Genomic DNA, 15,088 nt, shown 5'->3' on the forward strand with positions numbered 1-15,088 from the left:
AGTTGATAAAATAAATAGAAAATGTTGTATTGTTCGATACATATGCGTACCGAACTGAAAGCACTGTATCAAACGGCTCAATATCGATACGAGTATCGTTGCACCCCTAATATTTAGGCCTCAACATTAGCATTTTGCCAGGTGTCATGCTAGTTTTCTGAAGTCAGAAGTGATAATGAGGTAGAATAAGTGATTGGAAGTGCACACAGAGGGGCACTAGCTACTGGCATGCTTGGGTATCAAGGTGCATCCAACTCTACAGGTGCAAAACCCAGAGCACGTAACTGCTAATTCATGCTAAGTAAAAGATTTGAATAAAATATTTGTTTTTCACTCACAAAAACTTAAGCACAGAATTCTTGGATGAGTTGTACCTGACAGCAAGCCATAATTACTGTTCAGTTAGTCCCATTAAAAACTGCTTCAGCAGCACAATCACAATATCCAAGTTACTGAGTAGAATTAGCGGACAAGGTCTAGCAGAGAGCTAGAAAGGGGTCACACCCCTAACCGTAATATTTAGCAGTACAACGCCAGAATAGGTCATAAAAATGTCACTCCAGTACAGCTGTTATAAGGGGGTAACTATCCAAAGAGGCAAAATCTGTTTTTTGTTTTTTTTTATTTTTTTTGGTACCAGACTGTAAAGACTGTTTTCTGTTGTAGTTTGATCATTCAACATGGGAGCATTTGGGTGTTGACTCACTTTTAGAGGCAGCCTAAAGTGGTCACTAGAGGAACTGCAGTTTTTGGCACTGGCTTCATTATCAGCCCTGGGCACTGCTGCCATTTCTACATAAGATAGAGATATGCTCTTTAATAAAAAAAAACAAAAAACTGTTTACTTTAATATCTGGTGAGTATTTGGATTTATTACCAAGTATAAATATTAGCTATTAGCTTAGCATACTGCTTACTGTCATCTGTTGGGAGGTGTTTAATAATCTACTGATATTTTTCACATTTTTCCCCCTTGTGTTTGAGGCATATCATATCTGATTTTGTTACAGAACTAATTTTAAAAAAGGGAAAAAAGACATGTTTAATTAGAGTCAACGCTAAAACAACACACTTCACATAAAGCCAAACCTTTGTAAATAAAGTTGAAATTTGGGGAGTTGTTGTTTCAAGTTAAACAGCTGCCCCTGCTGTTACACCCTCTACAAGAAGCCTTGTGTAGATGAATTAGTGAAGTTGTGCTTCAAAATCAGTTTTAGTAATAAAGAATTATTTATGTTGTTGTGATAAGTATAAGGACGTTAAAGAGATGGTGCAGAAATCGGCATCTGGTCTGAAGGAAAAACCCTAAAACCTGGAAGACTTGGCTGGATTCCCACAAAATGAAATAGCTGGCAAAGGACAGATGCAATGATACCATAAAATATAATAAAACAGCTGGTTAAATAGTTTCAGTAAAATGAACAGTAATACATTTTTTTCCTAATGTGGCCCTAATACTCTGTCGTAGGCTGCAGACTTTTCTTTTTCTCTTTTGTTCTATTCTTGGATCTTTATGATGTCACGAGTAAAGTCGAGTGCATTTAAAAAACGGCAATCTTTGACCAAAGCATCAAGGAATACAAATGAGTTTTCAAACACATTCTGAGGATGTTGAAGATGTGCTAGTGAGGTCACAATTTTAACCCTAACCCAATGTAAAGAAGGAGGGCATTCATGTCACAGATTTGAATCGCAGAGCCTGGGGTTATTGGCTCTGTGCATTAATCAATTACAGAAGTAACAACGGCATCATGAGATCTAAGATGAGGCTTTTCCAACTCTTAATATTCACTTAACATTAAGCCACCATAAGCCGGCCGGCACATAACTGGACGGTGTCCCTGAAATAGCTCTCATGCCTCTCAGAAGCCTGCGTGTAGCACCGAGAGTGTGTGTGCACTTTGTGTGTCAGGCCAATGTCTGAACTTCAAAGCTGCTGCTGCTGCAAGATTACATAAAATGATTATTTTTTATAAAAATTATCTCAGTTGTCTTTAGTTTAGTGTGGTTTGCATGTGTTGGCTGATTTGGGGCCTTATTTTTCCAGACTGACTCAGGACTCATATGGAGCAGTTGGATGGCGGCAGGGCCTTGTCATTTTGTGGCAACAACAGCACTGCCTACAGTGTGAAAAATGGCGTGCTGAACAATCCTTGCTTCGTGGATGCTCTCAACCTGGTTCCTCATGTCTTCCTGCTCTTCATCACCTTCCCCATCCTCTTCATTGGTATGTAACACACTGCTGTATTTGTGACTCTTAGAAAAAAAAGTTTTTCTTCTTGGAAACTGCTTTTAATTTTTCATGTAATTAATTTATGATAAATGTCAAGTGGGAGCTTTTTTCAGATTTGTTATGGAATGATTCAGGTGTATTTGAAGGACTAAATAAAGAAAATAAACATTTTCACAGGTAAATACTTATCTGCATTATGAACACAAAAGAGTTTTGATATATCTGCAGCATAAAGTCACAGCTGTGGACCCTGTGTTATGTTTTAGTGTTCCCTGCTTATATCTCTTAAAGCGTCGCCTTCATTACTGGAGTTCACTACAGTTGTCAAGACTGAACTAATCCAGTGAGGATTACTGGATCTGAGTCAAATAGACTGTTTTGATCTTTCTTCTTATTGTGTCACATGCACTTCATTGTGTTTAATGGATATTGGTCTATACATATTCTAGGTGTCAGCTATTGTTTTTTGATATGCATTTTGAAGCCTCTGTATTAGTGTTTTGGCTCCTGCTGGATTTTGGACCCAGATTTTTGGGTGAGAGTGCTATCATCTGAGGCTAGTAAGCTGTATTAGCAAACTGCATTTATGTAAACTATGGGTGCGATGTGGAGCTATGTTGTCAGGAGCACTTTGCTCCTGGTAGAGTCTCCTAAGACAAATTGGATCAGGGTGAGGTGTCAGACAAAAAGCTGACAAGCCCTTTGATGAAAAACAAAATTAAGACTCCAGTTTACCCTGCATAGGACAGGGTCAATGGGGCCCCACGCTGGTGCCAGAACAGAGGTAGGCTTTTTGCTACTTGTATAACAGTTTTTTTTCCCAGTCGTTGAGAGCGTTGCTTCCATGCACCTTTAGGCCGGGATGGGTCCAGACTTACCCAGCTTTCATGTTTTTTGTCACCCCTACAGGGGTGTTACTGGGAGGAACGGCCTACCCGATCTGACTGTTATTGAACCTCTGTAGTAATGACATTTGGTTAGTTGATTTTTGTTAGCAAGTGATTAATTGCGTAATAGTCATCCTCATAATGGTGAATCAGGGACAATGATGTTATGTTTCAAACATTTTGAACTGCAAATGTACCAAATTTGATCCAACAGAAATGAAGGCCCTGTGGGGTAAAATAAAAAACTAATATTTACTATGTCATAGTATTAGATATTTTAGGAAACCATTACCTTTGGGATTTAACTAAAATTAATCAATTGTTACTTGTGAGATTGGAGCTGATTGGAGTTTAGTTCCACACTCAATAACATCTCTATTGCTCAGTGAACTCATCATTTCCCTGCAGTTATGGCGTTTAGCTGAGAAAGGTCATGGGGTTTATGGGAGCTGACATTTTTTAAAGGCCAAAAGAGCATCTTTATTTAAAGTATGAAGCAATATGACAGCGTCTCAACTTGTTTCTCAACAGCATAGGAGAAAAAGATTTGCTTCAGGGCTGGATTTAAAGTCAGTGTTTTGGTAACATTTGTATTGACGCTTTCTTAGTTCAGAAATTCTGGCTATACTTTAGCTTTTTTTTTTAGGTCTTATAAGATTTTGAAGAAAGGCCAAATATAACCAATGAACTGATAGACCGGGACCAAAAAACCCCCATATTGGCCTAGCCATTTCGAGTCAAGATTTCAGCTATGAAGCAAACTGACCGAACCCAGCAGTCGTTAACAAGCATTTTTTTTTTCTTGCAGTCATTATTTTCCCATCAAAGAAAGCATATGAGGCTACTGAAAGAAGGAGGAGAACTTAATTGCATGGGAAACATGGCAGGAAGGCAATGATCATAAGGCCAGTGTGATTCATTCGTGTTTACGACTAAAAATAGATGCTTGTGAACTGTAAAATATGTTTAGGAGCATGTGTATGAATAAAGAAAATATAGGTTTCAGCCAAGCAGCCCCTATAGTTTTTAATACAACACCAGTAAAGATGTTCTGCACATTTAGATTACTTTTAAAATGAACAGTATAAATGTACCAATAAATTATATCCATCCATACATCCATCCAGCTATTTTCTGTCACTTATCACTTTAAAGAAATGAAACCTTTTTTTTCATGGGATAGTAAAATATATAAGGTGACATTAAAATAGTGATTTGCTGACTTCAATTGCCTGACAGGGATGTGGTCAGAAAGTGTCTGGAAAGAAAGGAACAAAACCCCTTTTCTAGGGCTTTGAAGTGAATGATGAAATCCCTTGTCTGACTTGTCTGAGCTGTGTTACTGTAATCTTCTATTCTAGCATGACTCTGTGTAATCTGACTGACTGAGCAGATGTGTGGGTGATTTTAACTTTCCCTGTTGTGCTCGCTCTCTTGGGAATACACACACGTGCACTGTTTTTGCTATCTTTGTGCGGTCGCTCATTGACATGATGCGTTTTCTTGCCCTTCTTACCCCAAATTTAACCCCAGCCATTAAGCAAAATCTTAACATGAAAAATGCAAATGTTTTGAAGATCTGTCACATGTACTCCTATCAGATATGTCCTTGTGATAATAGTTTTGAGACAAACATTGGTCCTCAGAAAGATAGCAAAACACACACACACACACACACACACACACACACACACACACACACACACACACACACACACACACACACACACTATAATTTCAGAGGACAAGCATTACATTAAAAATATGTTTTTATTTGTAAATGTGATGATTTCTGATATGATTCATGTTTAAGAAAACACATCTCCATCTGTAAAAAGAAAAAAAGCATTAGGTCCCCACAACATGACAAAAACTTGGAGCACACACACATATCCTTAAAGGCAGTATCTTGACATGAATGTCATCGTTAAGCTGCTTTGAGGAGTGGTTAAGATGGGATTAGATCGATGGTTCAGTGATCCACTGGGATCTTGGCTGTTGTTGCTGGAACAAGTAAAACACACAGGAACAAAAGAGCAGTCAAAATGAGTACTGGCAAATTATTAATTGAGAATATTGTGTGGGTTAGGTTTGAAAATATTAATATTCAAGTTCCTACACACCCATTTACGCTTCGTTTGATTTTTCCCTTGTTAGACAATGAAAAGAAAACTAAATATGAGTAATGACAAAAAGAAAAATGCCAGAAAAATTAAAGAAAACAGAAAAGAAGTAAGAAGAAAGAGGTTGAAGAATGACGAGGGATTGATCAAACTAACAAACAAGAATGAAATATGTATTTATTAAAGGTTTCGAGTCATTGCAGGGAATAACTTACTGAATGCTTGGCTGGTTATCTGTGTTGTTTGCATTTGTGTGTCTCGGTGTAGTCAGTATTTTATGGGAATGGTTCTGACCATAAGCCCTCAGCTCTCTCCCCGAGGACTCACTAATTGATGCTTCCTGGTTGTAGTTTTTCATGGTCTCTGTGCCCTAAGGCTCCAAAATGGCTTCAGTCCATTGAGTTAAGAGCAGAATCAAATCTAATAATAGAGACTGGTGGAATAAATTAAACTCTATTACTAAAGCAGCAAGACTTTAATTACATGTAGAAGTAAATGCTGTAGAAAAAAGGCAGACTTGGAAAAAGTCCATATGCAAGTAATTTGATAATTACATACTTACTCAAATTTATTTTCAAGCACAGATAGTAAATATTTGATGGGTACAAGATTGCCTAACATGAATTTATTAAGAATATAATTAGCAGTTTGGACTTTAACATAATTAGTAGTTGCTGCCTTATTGAACGACTGTATCATTGATTGAATATGTCTTAATACATAAGGTACTTGGTACCTGAATATACACTCACCTGACACTCTATTAGGTACATCTTACTTGTACTGGACTGAATTATTTTTTGCCTTCAGAACTGCTTTAATTCTTCATGGCTTTGATTCAACAAGGTGCTGGAAACTTTACTCAGAAATACTGGCCCATGTTGATATGAAGGTATAACCATTGCTGAAGATATTTTTGGGCTGCACATTCATCATGTAAATCTCCCAATTCACCACATCCCAAAGGTACTGGATAGTATTGAAATTATGGAGACCATTTAAGTAAAGTCAACTCACCACAATGTTTATGGAACCAATTGGAAATGATCTGAGTTTTGTGACATGGCATGTTGTCCAGGTGGAACCACCTTCAGAAGATGTTTGTGCCAAATTCTGACCCTCTAATCTTAATGTTGGAGCAGAACTTTGGACTCATCAAGGTGAAAAGACGGATTCTTATATAATGCATTTCTACTTTACATAAGCACTTTCTACCTAGTGTTTGGCCACATTCATACTCACATGAACACATCGGGAAGGAGCTTGGGGTGTAGTACCTTCCCTTAGGCACACATGCGATTTTGAGTAGCCAGGGGTCAAATTAGTAGATGGCCTGCTCTAACTCCTAAGCTACAGTCATCTCGTTTTCTCAAACCTCATCAGACCAGACAATGTTGTTCCTACTACTGTCAAGTTTTTGTGAGCCTGTGTGAATTGGCACCTACATTTTCTGTTCTTAGCTGACAGGATTGGCACCTGGTGTGGTCTTCTGCTGCTTCAAGGTTTGATGTGGTCTTCTACCTTGGTAGCTACGAGTGGTTATTTGACTTACTGTTGCCTTCCTATCAGTTTGCAGAAGACTTATCATTTTCCTCTCACTTTTGGCATCAACAAGGCATTTTCGCCACTGCTCACTGGATAAGTTATCTTCTATGGGCCATTCTCTGTAAACCCTAGAGATGGTTATGTGGGAAAATACAAGCAAACCAGGAGTTTCTGAAACACACAGGCCAGCTCATCTGACAACAACCATGCCACATGGAAAGTCAGTTAAATGACCTTTCTTCCCCATTCTGATACTCAGTTTGAACTTCAGCAGATTGTCCTGACCATGTTTACGTGCCTTAATTTGTTTTAATTTGCGGTCAATTATTGTTCCAATTTGCTTACAGTTTTTTCTGATTGCTTAAGCACATTTTTTGTAACTATTGGCTAATTTTGCAAAACTCTACACACAAATAAGAAAACCTGTCACCCAATCATCAAAACCTTGTAGTTCTCTTGCAAAAGCGAACACAGCTAGATTAACTCTTCACACCTTCGTAAAAATGGTGTTTCCGTATCAAACAGTACACACAAGCCATCATCTACTAAGCACACAATGCGCCAACTGCACACTGATGGTATGAATAAAAAACACATCTGGCTTTTGCTTTCTCTGTGCACAAGGTAGGCTATGTCAGTTTGAGCTCATACTTCTGTCATAGATCCATAAGCATAGAGGGATCCAAACTTCAATCAGAATCAGAATCAGAATCAGAATGGGGTTTATTGCCAAATGTTGAGCAGGTTTACAACATTAGGAAATTGCTGCGGTGCTTCAGTGCAAACATGGTGTCATAAATAACACTTAAATAGACATGGAAAAAATAAAAGTAGGGATAAGAATTAAAAGTGCTACGTGGAAAGATATGTGCATGAGATATACATGAGATATATACATGAGAGTAAGAATTAAGAGTGCTACGTTGAAAGATATATACATGAGTGCAGGTGGTGATCAGTGCCAAACATGGAATGATACAGTGAACACAGCGTAGGGTCATGTGTTAGTGGCGGGGATAGTCATATGGTTATTGTTCATGTGTCCAACAGCAGAGGGGAAGAAACTGTTCTTATGGCGAGAGGTTCTGGTGCGAATGGACCGGAGCCTCCTGCCTGAGGGGAGCAGGTCAAACAGACTGTGACCAGGGTGAGAAGGGTCAGCTGAGATCCAAGCTGCACGCCGCAATGTCCTGGAGGTGTACAGGTCCTGCAAAGATGGGAGTCTGCAGCCAATCACCTTCTCAGCAGAGCGCACAACACGCTGCAGTCTCTGTTTGTCCCTGATAGTGGCTCCAGCGTACCACACGGTGATGGAGGAGGTGAGGATGGACTCGATGATTGCGGTGTAGAATTGCATCATCGTCCGTGTTGGCAGGTTGAATTTCTTCAGCTGCCTCAGGAAGTACATCCTCTGCTGGGCTTTCTTGATGACGGAGGTGATGGTGGGCTCCCACTTCAGGTCCTGGGTGATGGTGGTACCCAGGAAGCGGAATGAGTCCACAGAGGTGATGGGGGTGTCAGTCAGGATGATGGGGGGGAGTGGGGGCTGTGTGCTTCCTGAAGTCCACAATAATCTCCACTGTCTTCTGGGCATTCAGCACCAGGTTGTTGTGGCTGCACCAGGACACCAGACGTTCAACCTCCCTCCTGTAGGCAGACTCGTCCCCGTCCGAGATGAGTCCAATAACGGTGGTGTCATCTGCAAACTTGATTAGCTTGACAGACTGGTGGGTGGAGGTGCAGCAGTTGGTGTACAGGGAGAAGAGCAGAGGAGAAAGAACACAGCCCTGAGGGGAGCCGGTGCTGATGGTCCGGGAGTCCGAGACATTCTTTCCCAGCCTCACATGCTGCTTCCTGTCCGTCAGGAAGTCAGTGATCCACCGGCAGATGGGATCAGGCACATTCATCTGGGAAAGCTTGTCTCGGAGATGGTCTGGAAGGATGGTGTTGAAGGCAGAGCTGAAGTCCACAAACAGGATCCTGGCGTAGGTTCCTGGGGAGTCCAGATGCTGCAGGATGAAGTGTAGGGCCATGTTGATGGCGTCATCTACAGACCTGTTGGCTCTATATGCAAACTGCAGGGGGTCCAGGAGGGGGGCCGTGAGGGTCCTGAGATGGGAGAGAACTAGGCGCTCAAAGGACTTCATGACCACAGATGTCAGAGCCACGGGTCTGTAGTCATTTAGTCCAGTGATCCTAGGTTTCTTGGGGACAGGGATTATGGTGGAGGACTTGAAGCAGGCAGGCACATGACATGCCTGCAGTGAGGAGTTGAAAATGCCAGAAAACACTGGGGCCAGCTCGTTTGCACAGTGTCTGAGGGTGGCAGGAGACATGCCGTCTGGGCCGGGAGCTTTCCGAGCATTCAGACTCTTAAACTGCTTCCTCACATCTGCTTCATGAATATGAAGAGTTGTGGTGGGAGGAGTGGTGTGAAATCCTCTTTTGTGTGGGTGAGGAGGGGGGTGTTGTAGGTTGAACGGTTTGAAGGTGGTGATGGCTCTATGGAGGGGGGAGAGGTGGGGAATTAGTGTCCAAAGTGTCTCTATTGTTGGGGCCGTTGGAGGTGTGAACGGCCTGGCCTGATGGCTACGTCAAAACGACAGTAGAAGTCGTTAAGGGTGTTGGCCAAGAGCCAAAGTTCTCAGTGAGTGGGGGGGTTTTTAGGCTTGTAGTTGTGATATTCCTAAAACCTTCCACACAGAGGCCAGAGTCAGTCTCTCTGAATCTGCTGCTGGCATGCTTCGCAGAGTGCTGATGTTAGCAAATGTCCACTTATTATGAACCTGTACTTGGCCTCTCTGTAGCAGTCCTGTCTCTTCCGCTTCTGAACGCTTTCTCTGTTCCAGCCACAGCTTTTTGAGTTTAGGAGTAAACCAGGGTTTGTCATTGTTATAACTCACCCTGGTGCGTGATGGCACAATGCTGTCCTCGCAGAAGTGGATATAGGAGGTGACAGTGTCCGTAAACTCGTCCAAGCTGTTAGAAGCAGCCTTCATTGTGTCCCAGTCTGTAGACTCCAAACACGTGCGAAGCTCCTCCACAGCCTCGTTGCTCCACAGTTTTTTAGTCCTCACGACAGGTTTGGAGAGCTTCAGCCTCTGTCTGTACGCGGGGATTAGGTGGATCATGACGTGGTCAGAAAGTCCGAGTGAAGCGCGGGGCACCGCGCGATAGGCCCCGCTGATTGTGCTGTAACAGTGGTCCAATGTCCTCTCCTCTCTGGTCGGGCATTTAATATACTGCTTGTATTTTGGAAGCTCATGGCTCAGATTGGCTTTGTTAAAGTCCCCAAGAGCAATGATGAGAGAGTCCGGGAATGTCCGCTCCGTGTGGAGAATCTGCTCCGCGAGTGCGCACTGAGCTGCCTGCGCATCTGCGTCTGGCGGGATGTAAACAGCGGCCAGGATGAATGAAGCAAACTCCCGCGGAGAATAAAACGGTTTGCAGTGGATAAAAAGATATTCCAGAGAGGAAGAGCAGTGCTGAGCAATCACTGTCACATCTGTGCACCAGCCACTATTGATGTAGAAGCAGAGACCTCCACCTTTGGACTTACCGGAGAGAGCGGCCTGCCGGTCCGCGCGCAGCAGATGGAAGCCCTCCAGTTTGAGCGCGCAGTCTGGGATGTTCTCACTGAGCCACGACTCCGTAAAACATAAGACACAGGAGGAGGCAAAGTCTCTGTTCATGCTTCTCATCAGGGCCAGTTCGTCAATCTTATTCCCGAGTGAGCGTACATTAGAAAGGAAGATCCCAGGAAGAGCGGTTCGCAGTCCGCGTCTCCTCAAACGCACGAGTGCGCCGGCTCGCTTCCCTCTCTTTCGGCGTCTCGCTTTCCTGGTCAGAGTCAGCAGTAAATCTGCCGCAGATGCGACAAATATTGGAAATAAATCCACAGGCGTTGTAGTCCTGTAGTTAAGGAGCTCTTCTCTGGTGTACGAATATCCAGAGGAGTGCCCAGACACAGAAGAAATGCACAAAAACAAAACAAAAGTAACGCACTGAAGCACCAGGGCGACCATCCGCGGCGCCATCTTGGTTCAAGTACTGGTGTTTATTCACACACATCAAAACAAACACAAGTGTTTATTTCCAAGTATAGGATTATTTGCAATCGCCATAATGACTATATGGGTTTCTTGGTCTGCAGTGAACATGCTTCCTCTGCCCCCAGCATCTGGTCATCTAGCAATTCTGTAAAGTAACAATTTCAGTATTTTTACATCAATGGTATTGGTGCGTTTCTCATTGGCATATGGCAGTGCTACAAATCTTTGTGCAAAGTGACTGTACTAACCGATTCTCATTTCAAAATGTCCTTATGATGCCTGCTACAGTGTAGCGGCTCAAGTTAGGCTGGACCCGTTGGCCAGCTACCCTCAGGGTCATTCCATGGTTGATTACATGGTCCACTATTGTAGCTCTGATGTCATCAGTAATTCTATTTCTTACTCTTCTTACCCTTCCTATCCCCCCTCCTCAACCTCCTCTCCCCCCTCCTTGTCCTCCTCTCCCCCCTCCTCGTACTCCTCTGGGTCCTCCTTGTCCTTGTCCTCCTCTTCATCCTATTTCTTCACCTCCACGTCCTCTTCCTCGGCCTCCTCTACTTCTCACTCTTTCTGCTCCCTCCATTGTACTCCACACACAGAGCTTACCTGTATTATAGTGCTTAGGCTGATTGCAAAGTGAACTAATTATCTAAAACAGTTTTCACACGTGACAGTGTGCCAGACAGTTGGCAAAATACAGTAAATAATAGCCATAAATGTGTATAGTTTTGCTAGGAGTGCATTGATCATTTGGAAATTGAGTGTAAAGCAGTGAGTTGTGTTTACAGTTCTGCAGAAAGAGTGCTGTGCAGTGGATTGTAGCTACAGGTTTGCAAAGTGTGTGTTACAAAATGGCAAACTGAGTGCAAAGCAGTGTTTGTGCTTTTAGTTTTGCAAACTCAGTGAGTGGTTTTGCTATAAGTATCAATAGTTTTAGAAATTGTGCTATAAGAATCACAGTTAGGGTTTAAGCATTCAGAAAAAACTGTAAAAAAGCAGCCGAACAGGTGTACCCAGTAAAGTATATTACAGTTTTTTCTGATGGCTTAATTAGAGCAGGGCGATATGGCCAAAAATATTTATCACGATATATATTTGAAAATTTGCGATAACGATATAACCGACGATATAATTGATGCGAGACAAAATACAACTCCACAACATGACTAGCGCAAAAAGACAACCTTCCATTTATTTTCACTTAAACAAGAAGCTGGTTTTTATGTAATTAAAAGCTTTATAAAAATGTAACAGTGCAAATGCAAATTCCTTGCTGAAAATTTAACCAAAAGGCATTTCCAGTAGAAATGGGCTGATATATCCTGAGCATAACCATGTATAATATCCACTGAAGTTAAAAAGAGGTGCTTTGCAACATTAAACTGCAGTGTGCCAAATAAAGTCAAATATGTATTTTTCGGACCATGAGGTGCACGGGATTCTAAGGCACATTAAGCGAAACAAAGCAGTCAGATAAATCAAACTTTATTCAACTCATTCTTCTTGCTTCCTCCACTTCTGTACCATTGATTCATTAATGTTGAATTCTCTGGCAGCTGCTCTATTCCCATGTTGTTGCAGTATATTAATGACTAACCTCGTATTGTGGATGGATTATCTCAGTTGTTCTCCTGACTGAAGTTTGGTCCGTTTACAGCATCCTGCCATGCGATTGCATTTGTCTCTAACTATCAGGAACTTTAACGTTAACTTTTATAAGTGGAAAAGTGTTAGTGTTCGTCCTCCAGCTTCACTGTTTATGTTATGCTAACATAGCTGTGTCGCTAGCGATCAGGTAGCACATCATTATATACCAGCTAGCCAAACTTCAGTAACCCTACAAACGTCACTGCTGTTTAGTTTCCTGTCTTCATATATGTTGGACGTGATAGCAGAGCTGTACGTTTGAATTTTTCCAGAAATCTCTGTCAGAACATGCAATATCATGCTTAGGTAACTACCGAAACTAGCGAGCTAACTTCCGCTAGCTTCCTGCTAACTTCTAACTCCGTTAAATGTAATAAATTTTGTTTTCATGGATGCCTGGAAGTTAAACTTCATAGTTTCACCTGGTTAAGCAGCAATGCTGATCGTTTTATTAAAGATGAAAGAATTGAGACAGTTTTTAACTCTCAGTGATGCTGCAGTGTTCGTTTGACCTGAAGCATACGGAGTTTAGGACCCAGATTACTCCCAGATTTAAGAGCATCTTAGTCCGACAAATACGACAATAACAACGGCCGCTTGCATGTTCTGCAAAAAAATGTGCTTTGTCGTGTATCTGACGGACAAACACCAAACCAGTTCCACATCACTGAAGTTGCACCATTTTTACAAACCAATTCTGGTTCATCTGTTTCACTCAACAATCGGCCATGTGCGTATGAAAACAAAGGCACTGCGCATGCGCGTTTTACTCATTCTATCGCGATATTTCATTTTCCTATCGTTGCCTAACATTATACCGGTATTACCGTGAACGGTATAATATGGCCCAGCCCTAGGCTTAAGCACATTTTTTGTAACTATTGGCTATTTTTGCAAAACTCTACACACAAATAAGAAAACTCTTCACCCAATCAGCAAAACATTGTAGTTTTCTTGTAAAAGCGAACAACCCTTGCTTAACTCTCCACACCTTTGTAAAAATGGTATTTTCGTATTCAACAGTTTACACAAGCCATCATATTAATAAGCACACAATGCACCAACTAAACACTGATGGTATGAATAAAAAACACATCTGGCTTTTGCTTTCTCTGTGCACAAGGTAGGCTATGTCAGTTTGAGCTCATACTTTTGGTCTGTAAACATAGAGGGATCCAAACTTCAGGTACTGGTGTTTACTTACAGACATCAAAACAAACACAAGTGTTTATTCCCAAGTCCAAACAAAACAGTAATTTCACTGAGGAAAAAAAAGAAATCAGTCTACATCGTGTTGTCTCTCTGGGTCCGGCCACAAAATTTCGTCAACATCACATGCAATGTCCTCGAGTCCAAGGCACCGGGGAAAATATCTCCTGGAATGGCGTATCCAGGCCTGACATGATGCCTGGTCAATATCCCCACATGCCTCCTCCATTGCCTGTAAAAGGGTTATGCATTGATGGGGATGACGGTCATAGACCTTCCAGCGCCAGGCAGAGAAGAATTCTTCAATTGGGTTCAAGAATGGAGAGTATAGGGGGAGGTTGAGTACAGTGAAGAGTGGGTGATCTGTAAACCAGTTGCGGACCGAAGCAGCCCTATGGAAAGTAACATTGTCCCATTGTCCCACATTGTCTGCTCTGGTCTCTGAACATTGGTGAGCATGTCATGTAAGGTGTCCAGGAATGTAATAATGTGTGCAGTGTTATATGGGCCCAGGGTTGCATGATGGTGAACAACACCATTTTGACTTATAGCTGCACACATAGTTATGTTACCACCACGTTGTCCTGGGACATTGATTATGGCACGGTGTCCAATAATGTTCCTGCCACGTCTCCTTGTCTTTGTGAGGTGGAAACCAGCCTCATCCACAAAAATCTGCTCATGACCCATGGCATCTGCCTCCAGCTCCATCACTCTCTAGACAAGACAAAACAAATTCAGCACAGCAGGCACATGCACAGCACTACAGTATGCACTTCCAAATTCAGTACCAATGATACTATAGCTTACCTGCACATAGTCATATCGCAGCTGTTTTACACGTTCACTGTTTCATTCAAAAGGTACTCTGTAGATTTGTTTAATTCGGATTCTGTTGCGGGCAAGTACACGACCTAATACAGAAATGCTCACATTTTGTATGTTTTGGAAGGTGGTGTCATCCTCAATTATCTGTATTTACTGTACAGCACTTTGGTCAGCCTTGGTTGTTTTTAAATGTGCTCTATAAATAAACTTGACTTGACTTGACTTGACTATGTGCTGCTGAATTTCGCATAGCCTTATGGAATTATTTGCAATCGCCATAATGACTATATGGGTTTCTTGGTCTGCAGTGAACGTTCTTCCTCTGCCCCCAGCATCTGGTCGTCTAGCAATTCTGTAAAGTAACAATTTCGGTATTTTTACATCTACGTATTGTTGTGTTTGTCATCAGCATATGGTATGGCAGTGCTACAAATCTTAGTGCAAAGTGACTGTACTAACCGATTCTCATTTCGAAATGTCCTTATGATGCCTGCTACAGTGTAGCGGCTCAAGTTAGGCTGAACCCGTTGGCCAGCTACCCTCAGGGTCATTCCATGGTTGCAT

The 15,088-nt window shown here is 41.9% G+C and overlaps 1 protein-coding gene across 13 annotated transcripts in view; it reads left to right on the forward strand.

Moving 5' to 3' along the window:
- Positions 1-15,088, forward strand: part of abcc9 (ATP-binding cassette, sub-family C (CFTR/MRP), member 9) — an 82,793-nt gene that overhangs the window by 4,049 nt on the left and 63,656 nt on the right. For all 13 annotated transcript variants that reach the window (XR_005696390.1, XR_005696392.1, XR_005696391.1 and 10 more), the window contains one exon: positions 2,048-2,227. Coding sequence is in view for 10 of the 13 variants with exons in the window: in XM_040035804.1 (XP_039891738.1) it covers positions 2,065-2,227 (163 nt within the window). In the remaining 3 variants the exon portion in view is untranslated. The remainder of the gene's footprint in view (positions 1-2,047; positions 2,228-15,088) is intronic.

Source organism: Simochromis diagramma, unplaced genomic scaffold (assembly GCF_900408965.1).
Source record: "Simochromis diagramma unplaced genomic scaffold, fSimDia1.1 OVJJ01000816.1, whole genome shotgun sequence".
Lineage (NCBI taxonomy): Eukaryota > Metazoa > Chordata > Actinopteri > Cichliformes > Cichlidae > Simochromis > Simochromis diagramma.